We start from the raw sequence: 17,884 nt of genomic DNA, 5'->3' as shown, positions 1-17,884 counted from the left end.
AGTTTTGAAAGACCCTAACGTCTTACTGTCTACCACACTACTTGGTAGCTTATTCCAAGTTTCTATCGTTCTTTGTGTAAAGAAAAACTTCCTAATGTTTGTGCGAAATTTACCCTTAACAAGTTTCCAACTGTGTCCCCGTGTTCTTGGTGAACTCATTTTAAAATAACAGTCTCGATCCACTGGACTAATTCCCTTCATAATTTTAAACACTTCAATCATGTCACCTCTTAATCTTCTTTTGCTTAAACTGTAAAGGCTCAGCTCTTTTAATCTTTCCTCATAATTCATCCCCTGTAGCCCTGGAATCAGCCTAGTCGCTCTTCTCTGGACATTTTCTAGCGCTGCTATGTCCTTTTTGTAGCCTGGAGACCAAAACTGCACACAGTACTCAAGATGAGGCCTCACCAGTGTGTTATAAAGGTTGAGCAGAACCTCCTGTGACTTGTACTCCACACATCGCGCTATATATCCTACGTTGGAGAACTTTCTGCCTGACCTGGAAGTGCTTCTGTCAGGCTATGTCATGAAATCGGAAATACTCCCGGGTCCAACATAAAATGCGCCATCTCACCTCATTTGAGGAGTCAGAGACGGGAGGCGTTGGGAGTTGCGGAAGGAAAGAAAAGAGAGACACTTGTTTTGATTATAATTGTGGTTGGTCATTACTGCATATTTGGTGACTTATTTATAATAAAATACTTTATTTGTCATTTTAAATGCAATGCCCTCCACCAACATTGGCACGCTTGGTAAATAAAAGCATAATGAGCTGTGAAAAAGAAAGTTATTTTTCTTATCCTCTTGATCTTTCATTTTAAATATTAACAAAAATCTAACCTTTTAATTGAAGAAAAATAATTTATTGGAACATAGGCACAACCTCATTTAATACTTTGTGCAGCACCCCCTTTTGTTCTGAGTCTTCTCCTCTGATGCTTAATTAGGTTGGTTGACACATGACAAGAAGTGTGCGACCGTTCCTCCATGTGGAATCTCTCCAGATCCTTCAGATTTTTGAGGTCTACGTTTGTGGACTCTCCTCTTCAGCTCATCCCACAGGTTTTCAATATGGGGCTAGGATAGCCATGGCAAAACCTTGATTTTGTGGTCACTGAGCCATTTTGATGTTGATTTTGAGCTCTGTTTTGGAAGATCCATCAATGACCCATTTTAAGCTTCCTGGTTGAAGCAGTCAGGTTTAGATTTAATATGCTTTTGTGATACCATGTATACCAACAAGTTGTTCAGGACCTTTGGCAGAAAAGCAACCCCACAGCATCAAAGATCCAACGCCATACTTTAGTGGAGGTCCACGCTTATGGACTCTTCTCTTAAGCTCATCCCACAAGTGTTCAATGGGGTTTTCGACAGGAGAACTAGGATAGCCATGGTAAAACCTTGATTATGTGATCACTGAACCATTTTGGTGTTGATTTTGAGGCCTGTTTTGGAAGATCCATCAATGACCCATTTTAAGCTTCCTGGTTGAAGCAGTCAAGTTTTGATTTAATATCTTCATATACTCAATTGCGGTTTGTGATACCATTAATAACAACAAGTTGTCCAGGACCTTTGGCAGAAAAGCAAACCCACAGCATCAAAGATCCAACGCCATACTTTAGTGGAGGTCCACACTTCCGGACTCTCCTCTTAAGCTCATCCCACAAATGCTCAATGGGGTTTTCGACAGGAGAACTAGGATAGCCATGGTAAAACCTCGATTATGTGATCAATGAACCATTTTGGTGTTGATTTTGAGGCCTGTTTTGGAAGATCCATTCATGACCCATTTTAAGCTTCTGACAGAAACAGTCAGGTTTTGATTGATGTTAGGTCTGTGATACCATATACCATACCAACACAGCTCGCCAGTCCTGTCCACTTAATTCTTCTATAATAACATCAAGTTGAGTTTAGAAGGTCCTTAAAGTCCTACTATCTACTACACTACTTGGTCACTTATTCCATGTGCCTGTGGTTCTCTTTGTGAAGAAAAACATCCTAATATTTTTGCAAAATTTACCCTTCACAAGTGTCCAACTATGTCCCGGTGTCTCGATGAACTCATTTTACTGTCACTGTCTCAATCCACTGGACTAATTCCCTTCCCTTAATTCCCTTCCATTCAGTCAGGTCTCTTCTTGTTCTTCTTTTGCTTAAACTGTAAAGGCTCAGCTCTTTTAATCTTTCCTCATAATTCATCCCCTGTAACCCCTGAATCAGCCTAGTTGCTCTTCTCTGGACTTTCTCTAGTGCTGCTTTGTCCTTTTTGTAGCCCAGAGACCATAACTGCACCCAGGACTCCAGATGAGACCTCACCAGTGTGTTATAAAGGTTGAGCAGAACCTCCTGTGACTTGTACTCCACACATCAGGACGCTATATAACCTGACATTCTGTTAGCCTTCTTAATGACTTCTGAACACTGACTGGCAGTTTCTAGTGTCAAATCCTAATGTGTGTGTGAAATTCCCCCTTAACAAGTGTCCAACTGTGTCCTTGCTGAACTCATTTTAAAGTCACAGTCTTGATCCACTGGACTAATTCCCTTCATAATTTTAAACACTTCAGTCAGGTCTTCTCTTCATCTTCTTTTGTTTAAATTTGAAGTTTGGATGGATGAGTCTATTGAATAACCTTACTGTTTATGGCCTTATTTTGAGTTGTACTCTATATACTCATTCTAGGCTTTGTGAAGCACTTGATGCTTTTTCTGTTTAAAGATGTTCTGTACCAGGCCTTATTTTGAAGAACACATTCGATCCTGGAGAGACACAGTGTCTACATGTTTTCATTCTAACTATTTTCTTAATAAGTGACTAGTTTTTCCTACTAATTAACTTTGTTTCACGTATTTGCTATTTAAGGCTCAGACCCTTTAAGTCAGGGCTGAGCCATGTCAGTCCTGGAGGGCCGCAGCAGCTTCAGGTTTTGGTTCCAACCGAATTGTTTCATGAGAAATCATTCATTGCTGATGAAGTACTTATTACTGCTCGTCTCACTTGTTAAGATTTTGAACCCTTGATTGCTTATTTTAGTCTTAAACAGCTGTATTTATTGTTTTAACTGCTCCTTATTAGCAATAAGATGCAAATGCCAAAGGAGCCTGCAGCTCTCCATCTCGCTTGTCTCCATGTCCACCCGTGTGTATTCATCATTCACTATTTGGTTTAATTAAGCAGTCAGAAGGAAACTGAAGAGAAAGTGAAGAAATGAAAATTACTCATCTGTTTTAGGGTTCAAATCACTTGGATGACACATCTCTCTATTATAATAAAAAAAATCTTGGGACGAGACGTGACTTTTTGAGAGACTTTTTGGAATGAAATCCCGTGACACGGAGACTTTTAACATGAGATTCTTTCAAGTCAAGCCCTACTTACAACCATTTCCAAACAAGACCACAGGCATCTAACCTCTCAGTTGTGTGAATGCTTTTGGCAGGCACACTTCCTGCGCTCTCGGCTCTTATGGATTTTATCAGGACAATAATTTTATACATTCAAGATGACATGTCAACGGCTAAGTGAAGAAGAAAGAGCAGGTACAAATATTTGAAAAAGTCGGGTAATTTATTAGAGATAAAGAAACTAAATTCACTCACGGGCAGTTATAAGTTCCGTTGTCATGATGTAAGTCCAAACACGGAATCAAAATTCAATGTGATATTGACGAAAAGTTAATTCCAAATATTGTTTTTACTGAAGTTTTAAAGTAAAAGTGAAAATAATACATATGTAACAATTCCCATGAAAATAACAATCTCTTTAAATTGTATATCTGGTTAACCAAAACTCAGGGGTGGGTGAGCGAAGCAAGCAGGGGACAGAGCCCTCTAGTTTATCATTAGAAAGGAAAACAAATCTGTGATTTAAGAATGAACTGACATGGTAGACTTAAAACACTAACAAGCCATGAAATTAAATAAGATCCGTTACTGGTGAGGAGTGGCTTCTAATTAAGCAACTGGCTTGGAATAAAAACCTGCAGCCACTGCGGCGCTCCAGGATCAGAGTTGGCCACCCCTGTTTCTCTTCTAATATTTTTTTTGTGATAATTATATGTATACAAAGACCTGGCAGCTTTCAGAGTTGAGGTTTTGCTTCCCCTTGTTTAATACCTCACTTGCAGAATGGACTGCCCTTTATCTTGGAACCAGCAAGCCCGCAATTCTCGAAAGAATCGCAAATCCAAGAATGGCAATCACTTTCTGTTCCCTCTGATACTTGGAGGGATGAAATATCATGGAGGGTTAGTGCGTCCTGGGAAAGTTCATTTAATGAAATAAACATTTGTACTAAAGCAGTTTCTTTTTGGAGCTGTGACTCAGTTGTAGGCGCCTTCGTTTCAACGCGCTTCTTTTATTGTTTTTATTCATGCAGTCTCTTTTTTGTTTTTCTATGGCTGTGTCGTCGTATATGCGGTGGTGTGGGCGGTCGCGTTCGGGCAGCTGTACAACCTGGCGTGCACGCTTTACCCCAGGTTTAGTTCACAGGTCGTAGCCATGGTAAAGTTTTCATTTAATTAAATAAACCTATTTGTACTAAAGCGGTTTCTTTGTGTGGGCGCCTTCGTTCATTGTTTTTATCCATACGGGCTCGTTTACAGGTCGTAGCCATACGGGCTCGTGTTTGTATTACTAATCGTTGAGCTCCCTCCATTTGGATATGTACCTCCTTTGCCTCTGCTGTGTCAGAAGCGCATTGTGGGTGCGCTCGTTCATTGTGTTTATCCATACGGGCTCGTTTTGTATTTCCGTTAGTTGAGCTCTTTCATTCTGGAGCCGTAACGTCTTTGCTTCTGGTGTGTCTGAAGCGCGTTGTAGTAGTCTCCGTGTATTGTTTTTATCCATGCGGTCTCGTCTTTGTTGTCTGGAGCCGTGACTTCTTTGTGTGTGGTGTTTTTGAAGCGCATTGTAGGAGCCTCCATTTATTGTTTTTATCTATGCGGTCTCGTCTTTGTTGTTCTGTGGCTGTGTCGTTAGGTAGACGTCGTTTACTGTTAGGAATCATAATTGAACATGCCACACAGACTGCTGGCACAGTGGATTAGAGCAAGTTTAGTTTACAGGTTGTGTTGTTTGGGCGCCACCTACTGACTCTGGGAAGCCGCTGCATTTGACTCTGGGGCGCCGCGGCGCAGTGCGCATGCGCTTCGGTGCGTCCGCCGTGCATAGATGAAACTGTCATTTAGTAATATAGATAATCACATCACAGTTTATGATGATTTGTTGCTTCTTGCAACTGCTTTTAGTAATGAGCTCTTCCCCTTCTTCCTAGAATTCATTACACACGCTGAAGAAAGCAATTGCTGGGTTTGTTGTCATGTCTGAAGAGATGGAAAAATTATATAACAGTTTCTTCAACAACCAAGTTCCTGAACTTTGGGCCAACGCGGCTTACCCGTCTCTGAAGCCATTAGGAAGCTGGGTGAAAGATCTGGCACTTAGGACTGCGTTCATTGAAGTAAGTATGAGATTCACTTTCACTTTATTTTATTTTCATTTTATTTAAACTCTCATTTAAACTCTCATTTTCCACACATTGTGAACACTATTGTAGTTTTTAGTATTGCCTTACTACATACACTCCATCTTAAGCTAAGCCTGTTCAGGCCAGGCCAGTACTTGGATGGGTGACCATCTAGGAAAAACTTGGGTTGCTGTTGGAAGAATTTGAGTGAGGCCAGTGGTGGGCACTTACCCTGTGGTCTTTGTGTGAATCCCAATGCCCCAGTGCAGCGACGGGGGATACTGTGCTGTTAAAATGGAGCCATCCTTCCGAAGAGATGTAAATTCGAGGTCCTGACTCGCTGTGGGCATCCAGGTTGGTCTTCATAATTTGTATGTTTTATCCTTTATAATGTAAATGACTGGTTTGACTGAGTCACTTTCCAACTCTCATAGCAGCCACATTCTATCTATCGTGACCAGCAGGGGGCACCACTAAGCCCCAAACCCCAGATCCATTAATGTCCAAAACAGTCACAGGTTCAAATAATGGAGTTTGTTTAATCCAACAAGCACTAAACACGATAGAACACAGCCAAAACCAGACAAACAATGAACCTTTTACTCTCCTTCTGGCTACAGTTGGGTTTCGCCTGCTGCCTCCCAACTACAGTCTCTTTGATGTAAGCCAGTGGGCTCCTATTATAATTAACATGGAACTGCTTTTAATGACCTGGCATGACTAGTGGGGAGTAATTCTGGGTTGTTTCTGGAACTTAGGTAGTTCTAATCCTGACAGTGTCCCCTTGTGGCACCCAGGGATCCCAACAGGGCCGTACTTCTGGCCTCCAGTGCCCAAGAACTAATGCAGGTGTCCAAGCTGTGACCCCTCCAGCGGACCACTGCCACCTAACATATTGTGGACGGAACTTCTCCCGGCCTCTGGCTTCTGCTTGTCCATCCCCTGGCACCTTTCATTTTATCTCAAGGTCATGCTGTTGTCCAGCTGGGATGCCCATCTGTACTCTATGGCACTCATGCTGTCTCTCAATCAATTAATCAATCTTTGCCATAGGCTGAGCCCTTCGAAAAAATTCCATTGAACAATGGTCCCATTTACTGTTGCTTTGTGAATCATCAGACAAGTGTGCTTGTGTTCCTTGGCCTTCTTTTTGCTGACAAGAATTGAAGCCTGCTAAAGCTGTCACTCACCATATCCCACCTTTGACAAGGCAGGATGAGTCATACTTGTCTCCAGTTTGCTTCCAAAAATATAATATAATAGGAAACATCATCTTTTCAGGTTGCCATGCAGAGGGCCAAAGAGTTTCTTGGCAGCACTGGGCACAAGACACAAAACAGCCATGGAAAGGACACAAGCCTGTAACAAGTTGTACTATCATGATATTTACCACTATTTACCCTTTACCTAGGGGTACTCATCAGGTTCGTTAACGGGTTGGTCTACTGTCGCACCTTAATATTAACATATTTATACATAGATAAACACATACACACAGAAACTCAACAGTGCCGTATGAGTGACACACACACAGCTTGTTAACTTCTAGCACTTTAGACCACACAACTGCCTTAGGAATAACACAGCCTGTCACTCTTCTGGCACTTCAAGAGACTTACTTATTGCCAGCACGAACAGCATACGAAGTTTAAAATACAGTATATCGCAGACCTAAATATTACTTTGGTTTCTAGAAATACATTTAAACATACAAAGGCTCAACTTCCTTGGCTATAGGCCATTTATCAACCAATAATGCCTTACTTGATGTCCTGTTCCCTACTATTGGGTGGAGCTCACACCCTCAGCCCTAATAAACCTTGCAGCACGAAGCGTATAGCAAACTTCCGGCTGCACCAGGTGCTCAAAGAAATCTACCATATCACTTCAATCACTCTAGACATGAAGACAAAACATAGAAAGTTAGAAGCAGTGTGGTATTTACTACATGAATAATTATACCAAAAAGAACAAAGAATAATAGAAAATAAGATTGATAGTAAAGTCTGGATATATATATAGTCTTTAGAAAACGCTTCTGAAAAGTTAAAGATGTCAAGGATGAATGCCTTAGGGAGGCATTGATCTTAGCACTTGAAGCTGTTGATGAGATGCTTTGTTAAATTTTGACCACACTCTCTCAGGTCCTAGAGCAGTCATCTCCTTACTGTCCCACACACCAGACTCTCCACCCTGGCCCCTTATGGTCCCTCTTCCTCAAGTCTCTCCGAGTTTGCTCCTCTTTCTCCACCTTTAAATCTCAAATCAAAACATTCCTGTTTGACAGACTAAATACTGCTTCACTGTTATCTTTTTTGTTGAAAGTAAATTATTATGCAGGTTGAGAGGGGTTCCCAAACTTTTTCATATGACTGTAGCTGATTCAACATTATGTTTGGAATCATCTGCACACTTAACCAGCTTATTAATTACATTTTTCTCCAGATCAAATATATATATATATATATATATATATATACATATATATATATATATATATATATATATATATATATATATATATATATATATATATATACACATACAGTGGTGTGAAAAACTATTTGCCCCCTTCCTGATTTCTTATTCTTTTGCATGTTTGTCACACAAAATGTTTCTGATCATCAAACACATTTAACCATTAGTCAAATATAACACAAGTAAACACAAAATGCAGTTTTAAAATGATGGTTTTTATTATTTAGGGAGAAAAAAAATCCAAACCTACATGGCCCTGTGTGAAAAAGTAATTGCCCCCTTGTTAAAAAATAACCTAACTGTGGTGTATCACACCTGAGTTCAATTTCCGTAGCCACCCCCAGGCCTGATTACTGCCACACCTGTTTCAATCAAGAAATCACTTAAATAGGAGCTGCCTGACACAGAGAAGTAGACCAAAAGCACCTCAAAAGCTAGACATCATGCCAAGATCCAAAGAAATTCAGGAACAAATGAGAACAGAAGTAATTGAGATCTATCAGTCTGGTAAAGGTTATAAAGCCATTTCTAAAGCTTTGGGACTCCAGCGAACCACAGTGAGAGCCATTATCCACAAATGGCAAAAACATGGAACAGTGGTGAACCTTCCCAGGAGTGGCCGGCCGACCAAAATTACCCCAAGAGCGCAGAGACGACTCATCCGAGAGGTCACAAAAGACCCCAGGACAACGTCTAAAGAACTGCAGGCCTCACTTGCCTCAATTAAGGTCAGTGTTCACGACTCCACCATAAGAAAGAGACTGGGCAAAAACGGCCTGCATGGCAGATGTCCAAGACGCAAACCACTGTTAAGCAAAAAGAACATTAGGGCTCATCTCAATTTTGCTAAGAAACATCTCAATGATTGCCAAGACTTTTGGGAAAATACCTTGTGGACTGATGAGACAAAAGTTGAACTTTTTGGAAGGCAAATGTCCCGTTACATCTGGCGTAAAAGGAACAAAGCATTTCAGAAAAAGAACATCATACCAACAGTAAAATATGGTGGTGGTAGTGTGATGGTCTGGGGTTGTTTTGCTGCTTCAGGACCTGGAAGGCTTGCTGTGATAGATGGAACCATGAATTCTACTGTCTACCAAAAAATCCTGAAGGAGAATGTCCGGCCATCTGTTCGTCAACTCAAGCTGAAGCGATCTTGGGTGCTGCAACAGGACAATGACCCAAAACACACCAGCAAATCCACCTCTGAATGGCTGAAGAAAAACAAAATGAAGACTTTGGAGTGGCCTAGTCAAAGTCCTGACCTGAATCCAATTGAGATGCTATGGCATGACCTTAAAAAGGCGGTTCATGCTAGAAAACCCTCAAATAAAGCTGAATTACAACAATTTTGCAAAGATGAGTGGGCCAAAATTCCTCCAGAGCGCTGTAAAAGACTCATTGCAAGTTATCGCAAACGCTTGATTGCAGTTATTGCTGCTAAGGGTGGCCCAACCAGTTATTAGGTTCAGGGGGCAATTACTTTTTCACACAGGGCCATGTAGGTTTGGATTTTTTTTTCTCCCTAAATAATAAAAACCACCATTTACAAACTGCATTTTGTGTTTACTTGTGTTATATTTGACTAATGGTTAAATGTGTTTGATGATCAGAAACATTTTGTGTGACAAACATGCAAAAGAATAAGAAATCAGGAAGGGGGCATATAGTTTTCACACCACTGTATATATATATATATATATATATATATATATATATATATATATATATATATATACACAGTGCATCCGGAAGGTATTCACAGCTCATCACTTTTTGCACATTTTGTTATGTTACAGCCTTATTCCAAAATGGATTAAATTTATTTTTTTCCTCAGAATTCTACACACAACACCCCATAATGACAATGTGAAAAAAGTTTACTTGAGGTTTTTGCAAATTTATTAAAAATAAAAAAATTGAGAAAGCACATGTACATACAGTAAAAGGCACATGGCAGCCCACCTGGAGTTTGCCAAAAGGCACCTGAAGGACTCTCAGACCATGACAAAGAAAATTCTCTGGTCTGATGAGACAAAGATTGAACTTTTTGGTGTGAATGCCAGGCGTCACGTTTGGAGGAAACCAGTCACCGCTCATCACCAGGTCAATACCATCCCTACAGTGAAGCATGGTGGTGGCAGCATCATGCTGTGGGGATGTTTTTCAGCGGCAGGGACTGGGAGACTAGTCAGGATAAAGAGAAAGATGACTGCAGCAATGTGCAGAGACATCCTGGATGAAAACCTGCTCCAGAGCTCTCTTCACCTCAGACTGGGGCGACGGTTCATCTTTCAGCAGGACAACGACCCTAAGCACACAGCCAAGATATCAAAGGAGTGGCTTCAGGACAACTCTGTGAATGTCCTTGAGTGGCCCAGCCAGAGCCCAGACTTAAATCTGATTGAACATCTCTGGAGAGATCTTAAAATGGCTGTGCACCGACACTTCCCATCCAACCTGATGGAGCTTGAGAGGTGCTGCAAAGAGGATTGGGCGAAACTGGCCAAGGATAGGTGTGCCAAGCTTGTGGCATCATATTCAAAAAGACTTGAGGCTGTAATTGCTGCCAAAGGTGCATCGACAAAGTATTGAGCAAAGGCTGTGAATACTTATGTACATGGGATTTCTCAGTTTTTTATTTTTAATAAATTTGCAAAAAACCTCAAGTAAACTTTTTCACGTTGTCATTATGGGGTGTTGTGTGTAGAATTCTGAGGAAAAAAATGAATTTAATCCATTTTGGAATAAGGCTGTAACATAAGAAAATGTGGAAAAAGTGATGCGCTGGGAATACTTTCCAGATGCACTGTGTATATATATATATATATATATATATATATATATATATATATATATATTTTTTTTTTATTTTTTTTTTTTGATCTGGAGAAAAATGTAATTAATAAGCTGGTTAAGTGTGCAGATGATTCCAAACATAATGTTGAATCAGCTAAATTGTTACAGGCTTGGTCAAGAGAAGGAGTTCTACAGGACAGTCAGTATGGGTTCAGTCTAAGGAGTTTGTGTTTTACTGACATACTGGAATTCTGTGAGGAAACAAGAAAAGGAATCATCCATAACTGATCAGAATTGTTAAAGTCAAGTGCTAGGTAAATAGATCTAATGGCAGGAGAGCAGCTGTCTCCATTTTCTTTAATTGTTCAGAACCACTTACTGAGCAGCATGGCGCAATGTAGGAATGTAATAAAAGCAACAATAAGGCAATACCCAGTTCTGCTGGAGTCCCTTATGTGCAGAAATCGTATTATTCTCCATACTGCTAGCAGGCGTGAAATGATGAGGACCCTCTGACACTCATCCTTAATTAACTTATTTGAGTTTGGAGGTTTCGTGACTGCACTTTGTAATTGGCTATTAAGAGGAGAGGAATTTGCTTATAAATCAAATCCACTCTTTGACACGACAGAATACACTTAATAAAGAATGAAACTCTGTGATGTATAGAATTGCTTTTCTGCCAAGATGTAAAAGAAAACTGTGACAATTTTCATTAACATTAGAGTGTTTGCACTTAGCATACTGCAGAAACTCAAAAGGTTAATCTAAGCAGTTTAATTTTTCAGAATGGCCACTGTTCTTTAAAGGCCCATAATGACAGTTCAGACTGTTATATCCATTATAACAGCCAAGCAAGATTATCTGGCATCCTCTCTGGGATGGGTATGGGACCCTTACATACCCGGACCGGAGGATAAAACAAAGGTCCAGTGGGGGAAGGCTCCTATTTTGGAACATTTTAACCTCCCATCCAATAGATGGCAGCATTCCAAGATCTCAGTAACCATGTGGACACCTGCAGTGCATGATGGGAGTTGTAGTGCCGCGTGTCAGCCCTACTGGGTCCCATGGGTGGCCACCAGGGGGTGCTGCAGGGATCCCAGTTTTTCAGGACTTCCGCTGTCTCTTCTACATCAGGGGGTTAGAGTTGGGAGGCAGCGGGCAAAACTCAACTGGAGGGAGAAGGAGAGGGTAGAGTATCTTAACTTGTATGGTTACTGGCTGTGTTTCACTGTCCTTTATGGTATTTAGTGTTTGTTGGATTAAAAAATCCATTGTTAGAACTTGTGGCTGTGTCAAACATTATTAGGTGTGGGGTTTGGTGCTCAGTGGCGCCCCCTTCTGGTTACAGTATATCCACTCACACAGGACACACAGTGGATTCATAAAGTATTCAGACCCCTTCACTTTCTGTACGCTTTGCTGTAAATTTAATTTTAAACAGATAAATTTGACCTTTTTGCTTTTAATCTAATTCTTTATAATATTTTACACATACTTAAAAATGTGCAACCGTTTCTGGAAACATGTTTTAACTTTGTCATTATGGCTTAGTGAGTGTACTGTGCCCTCCATAATGTTTGGGACAGACACATTTTTCCTTGATTTATCCCTCTTTTCCACAGTTTAAAATTATAAATCAAACAATTCAGACTTGTGATTAAAGAGCACAATGCAGATGTTTATTTAAGGGGATTTGCACACATTTCGGTCCCACCATGCAGAAATGACAACACTTTTTCTATATGGTCCCCCCATTTCAGGGCACCATAATGATTGGGACAATTGGCATCACAGGTGTTTTTGTGATTTCTCAGGTGGGTTTCATTGCTTCATAATTTACCTCTGCTTGCTTCTCCCCTTTGGAGTCCATAGCTGCCATTGTTCAACATGAGGACAAGAGCTGTGCCAATGAAAGTCAAAGAAACCATTATGAGGGTAAAAATCAAGAATAAAATCATTAGAGACATCGGTGACACCTTAGGATGACCAAACTCAACTGTCTGGAATATCATGAAGAAAGAAAATGATGGTGAGCTCAGTAATCACAAAGGGACTGGTGGGCCAAGGAAGACCTCCACTGCTGATGACAGAAGAATCTTCACTATGGTCAAGAAAAAGCAACAAACGCCTGTCAGACAGATCAGAAGCAGTCTTCAGGGGGCCAATGTGTGTGTGTCAGAGATGACTATCAGCAAAAGACTTCATGAAACAGAAACACAGAGGACACACTGCAAGATGAACACCACAAAAACAGGATGGTCAGATTACAGTTTGTGACAAAGCCCTGAAAAAGAGCCTGCAGGATTCTGGAAAAAATGTCTTGTGGACATACGAGACAAAGATGAACCTGATCAGAATGATGGCGAGAGCAAAATGTGGAGACAACAAGGAACTACCCAAGATCCAAAACATGATGCTGGGGGTGTTATGGCTTGGGCATGTATGACCACCACAGGTCCTGGCACACTTCTCTTCATTGATGATGGAACTGCTGCCAGCACAATGAATTCTGAGGTGTAGAGAAACAACAACGATAGAAACTTGGAATAAGCTACCAAGTAGTGTGGTAGACAGTAAGACGTTAGGGTCTTTCAAAACTCGACTTGATGTTTTCTTGGAAGAAATAAGTGGATAGTACTGGCGAGCTTTGTTGGGCTGAATGTTCTCGTCTAGAGTGTTCTAATGTTCTAACAGATCTGATCTGCTCAAGTTCCAGTAAAGGCCTCCAAACTCAGTGGATGGCGCTTCAACCTACAACAAGATAATGAGCCAGATGTACTGCTGAGTCAGCACAGGAGTTTATCAAAGCTAAAAAATGGAAAATTCTAGAATGGCCAAGCCAGTCACCTGATTTCAGTCCAATTGAGCAGGCATTTCATATGCTGAAAAGAAAACCTAAGGGGTCAAGCCCCCCAAAAACAAACAGGAGCTGAAGATGGCTGCATTTGAGGCTTGGCAGAGCACCACCAGAGAAGATCCTCAGCACCTGATGACGTCTGTGAATCACAGACTTCAAGCAGTCATTGCATGTGAGGGATATGTGACAAAGGACTAAATAGGACAATGGCTTTAATAGACCTGCCATTGCTGTGTCCCAAACATTATGGTCCCCTGAAATGGGAGGAATGTGTAGAATAAGTGTTGTGTGACCAAAATGTCCGCAAATCCCTTTAAATGAAAGTCTCCAATGTACACTTTAATCACAAGTCTGAATTATTTCATTTGAAATTTTAAACAGTGCAGCAGAGGGGGAAATGAAAATGAAAAATATGTTTTTGTCCCAAACTCGATGGAGGGCACAGTACACTCCCTAACTCTAAGTGACAAAGTGAAAACATGTTTACAGAAAATTTTGCAAATTAAAATAAATGTAAAATATTACATGTAGGAAGTAGAACTGTTAGATTTGAATGCACAATGGGAGGTCTGAAAGTTGAAGGTACACCTTATAAGAGGGGCTTGGGAGTTGTAGTAAGAGATTTTCAGTTATGATGTATACATCAAGACAATGTAGTGAAGCCGTTAAGAAGACTCCTAAGATGTTAGCTTATACAGTCATATGAAAAAGTTTGGGAACCCCTCTTAATTCTTTGGATTTCTGTTTATCATTGGCTGAGCTTTCAAAGTAGCAACTTCCTTTTAATATCTGACATGCCTTATGGACACTGTAGGATTTCAGCAGTGACATGAAGTTTATTGGATTAACAGAAAATATGCAATATGCATCATAACAAAATTAGACAGGTGCATAAATGTGGGCCCCCCAACAGAGATATTACATCAATACTTAGTTGAGCCTCCTTTTGCTAATCTATCAGCCTCTAGACGCCTCCTATAGCCTCTGATGAGTGTCTGGAATCTGGATGGAGGTATTTCTGACCATTCTTCATACAAAATCTCTCCAGTTCAGTTCAATTTGATGGACAGCCTGCTTCAAATCATCCCATAGATTTTCAATGATATTCAAGTCAGGGGACTGTGACGGCCATTCCAGAACATTGTACTTCTCCCTCTGCATGAATGCCTTTGTACATTTCCAACTGTGTTTTGGGTCATTGTCTTGTTGGAGTATCCAACTTTGTGACTGATGCTTGAACATTATCCTGATGAATTTGTTGATACTGGGTTGAATTCATCTGACCCTCAACTTTAACAAGGGCCCCAGTCCCTGAACTTGCCACACAGCCCCACAGCATGATGGAACCTCCACCAAATTTGACATTAGGTAGCAGGTGCTTTACTTGGAATGCGGTGTTCTTCTTCCACCATGCAAAGCGCTTTTAGTTCTGACCAAATAACTCAATTTTTGTCTCATCAGTCCAAAGCACTTTGTTCCAAAATGAATCTGGCTTGTCTAAATGAGCATTGGCATACAACAAGCGACTCTGTTTGTGACGTGAGTGCAGAAAGGGCTTCTTTCTCATCACCCTGCCATCCAGATGTTCTTTGTGCAAATTACGCTGAATTGTAGAACGATGTACAGATACACCATCTGCAGCCAGATGTTCTTGCAGGTCTTTGGAGGTGATCTGTGGGTTGTCTGTTCCCATTCTCACAATCCTGCTCATATGCCGCTCCTGTATTTTTCTTGGCCTGCCAGACCTGCTGGGTTTAACAGCAACTGTGCCTGTGGCCTTCCATTTCCTGATTCCATTCCTGACAGTTTAAACTGACAGTTTAAACCTCTGAGATAGCTTTTTGTAGCCTTCCCCTAAACCAGGAGACTCAACCATCTTTGTTTTCAGATCTTTGGAGAGTTGCTTTGAGGATCCCATGCTGTCACTCTTCAGAGGAGAGTCAAAGGGAAGCACAACTTGTAATTGACCACCTTAAATACCTTTTCTCATGATTGTCTATGAAGTTCAAGGCTTAGTGAGCTCATCTAACCAATTTGACATTGCAAGTAATCAACATTGAGCAGTGACAGGCATTCAAATCAGCAAAATGACAAGGGGACCCACATTTTTGCACAGCCAGTTTTTCACATTTAATTTAATTACATACAACTAAATACTGCGTCACTAAAAATCTTTGTACAGAAAACACCCCAGTGCTCAGATGTTCCTAGGAAATGAAAGACGTACCACTGTTATCTTTTTTGTTGAAAGGAGAGTCAATTATTATGCAGGCTGAGAGGGGTTCACAAACATTTTCATATGACTGTATATCACGGTGTACAGATTAAAGGTCAAAACAGGGTATGCTTAAGTTATAAAACACCCTAGTGAGTCCTCACCTGAAATACTTGGTACAGTTTTGGTCTCCAGGATACATTAGCAGCACTAGAGATGTCCAGCAGAGAGCAACTAGGAAGATTCCAGGACTGAGAGATATGAGCTATGACGCTTACCTTGGCAGTGACATTCATGTCTCTGGTGACTCTTACTATGAATGTAGTAGACGGATTGGGAAAGCATGGGGGATCATGAGGTCGCTGGGAAGGGGTGTGTGGCGCTCCCAGTATCTTTGTAAAGGTTCAAGTCTTTAGAGTCCTGGTGCTTCCTGTTTTGTTATATGGTTGTGAGACATGGACACAGTGACCTGAGATGAAGACTGGATTTCTTCAGTACTGGGTCTCTTTGGAGAATCCTTGGATACTGTTAGTTTGACTTTGTGTTGCTCATGGAGTTCCGAATTGTGAGGGAGTGTCAGTTACGGCATCACGACCATGTGGAGCGATTACCCAATGGTTATCCGGCTTGCAGGACCCGAGTGGCTAGATCAGGCCAAGGGGATGCCCACGTAACACCTGGCTGTGGCAAATAGATGCTAATTTCTGGAGGGTGGGACTGAACCACGTGTCTGCCTGGGGGTTGCCAACCAGGATCCCGAGCTGTTTTGTCGTGTGGTGGGTGCGGCAACGCGCTGTACCAGTGCATGCTCCCCAACCTGACATGACCTGACCTTTTCCATGCTCAGAGTTTCTCACCTAATTAGCTTTTGATTGCATAAAATTTTCATTGAAAATACATACAGTAATCCCTCGCTATATCGCGCTTCGCCTTTCGCGGCTTCACTCCATTGCGGATTTTATATGTAAGCATATTTAAATATATATCGCAGATTTTTTGCTGGTTCGCGGATTTCTGCGGACAATGGGTCTTTTAATTTCTGGTACATGCTTCCTCAGTTGGTTTGCCCAGTTGATTTCATACAAGGGACGCTATTGGCAGATGGCTGAGAAGCTACCCCACTTACTTTTCTCTCTCTCTTGCGCTGACTTTCTCTGATCCTGACGTAGGGGGATTGAGCAGGGGGGCTGTTCGCACACCTAGACGATACGGATGCTCGTCTAAAAATGATGAAAGATTATCTTCACGTTGCTATCTTTTGTGCAGCTGCTTCCTGAAACGACATGCTACACGGTGCTTCGCATACTTAAAAGCTCGAAGGGCACATATTGATTTTTGACTGAAAAACAAACTCTGTCTCTCTCTCTCTCTCTCTGCTCCTGACGGAGGGGGTGTGAGCTGCCGCCTTCAACAGCTTTGTGCCGCGGTGCTTCGCATACTTAAAAGCCAAACAGCCCTATTGATTTTTTGCTTTTCTCTATCTGTATGACATGATCTGCTCCTGATGCGCACTCCTTTGAAGAGGAAGATATGTTTGCATTCTTTTAATTGTGAGACGGAACTGTCATCTCTGTCTTGTCATGGAGCACAGTTTAAACTTTTGAAAAAGAGACAAATGTTTGTTTGCAGTGTTTGAATAACGTTCCTGTCTCTCTACAACCTCCTGTGTTTCTGCGCAAATCTATGACCCAAGCATGACAATATAAAAATAACCACATAAACATATGGTTTCTACTTCGCGGATTTTCTTATTTCACGGGTGGCTCTGGAACGCAACCCCCGCGATGGAGGAGGGATTACTGTATACTATTTAGCAAGTCCCTTTCTGAAGTATCTCCATTTCTGTGTGCTCCGTCATTATGCAGGTTTTGTAATAAACTGAAAATTAGAAACAATATCTTAATTCTTCATACAAAGTGATTAATTTTCCCATTTCTCTTTCAGAATTGGATAAAGACAGGCCCACCAAAATCTTTCTGGATATCTGGATTTTTCTTTCCACAAGGATTTTTAACAGGTATGCCAGGAAGCATCAGGCTATGCTTTATGGAAACAG

The 17,884-nt window shown here is 41.1% G+C and overlaps 1 protein-coding gene across 1 annotated transcript in view; it reads left to right on the top strand.

The window, feature by feature from the left end:
- dnah6 (dynein, axonemal, heavy chain 6) overlaps positions 1 to 17,884 on the top strand; it is a 439,386-nt gene that overhangs the window by 409,970 nt on the left and 11,532 nt on the right. Inside the window, exons 73-74 of the mRNA XM_051929949.1 lie at positions 5,282 to 5,467; positions 17,773 to 17,845. Of these exons, the coding sequence (XP_051785909.1) occupies positions 5,282 to 5,467; positions 17,773 to 17,845 (259 nt within the window). The remainder of the gene's footprint in view (positions 1 to 5,281; positions 5,468 to 17,772; positions 17,846 to 17,884) is intronic.

The sequence above is a fragment of the Erpetoichthys calabaricus genome, chromosome 7 (genome assembly GCF_900747795.2).
Source record: "Erpetoichthys calabaricus chromosome 7, fErpCal1.3, whole genome shotgun sequence".
Classification (NCBI taxonomy): Eukaryota; Metazoa; Chordata; class Cladistia; order Polypteriformes; family Polypteridae; genus Erpetoichthys; species Erpetoichthys calabaricus.
Note: the sequence above shows the minus strand (reverse complement) of the source record. Positions and strands in the feature narration are given on the sequence as shown.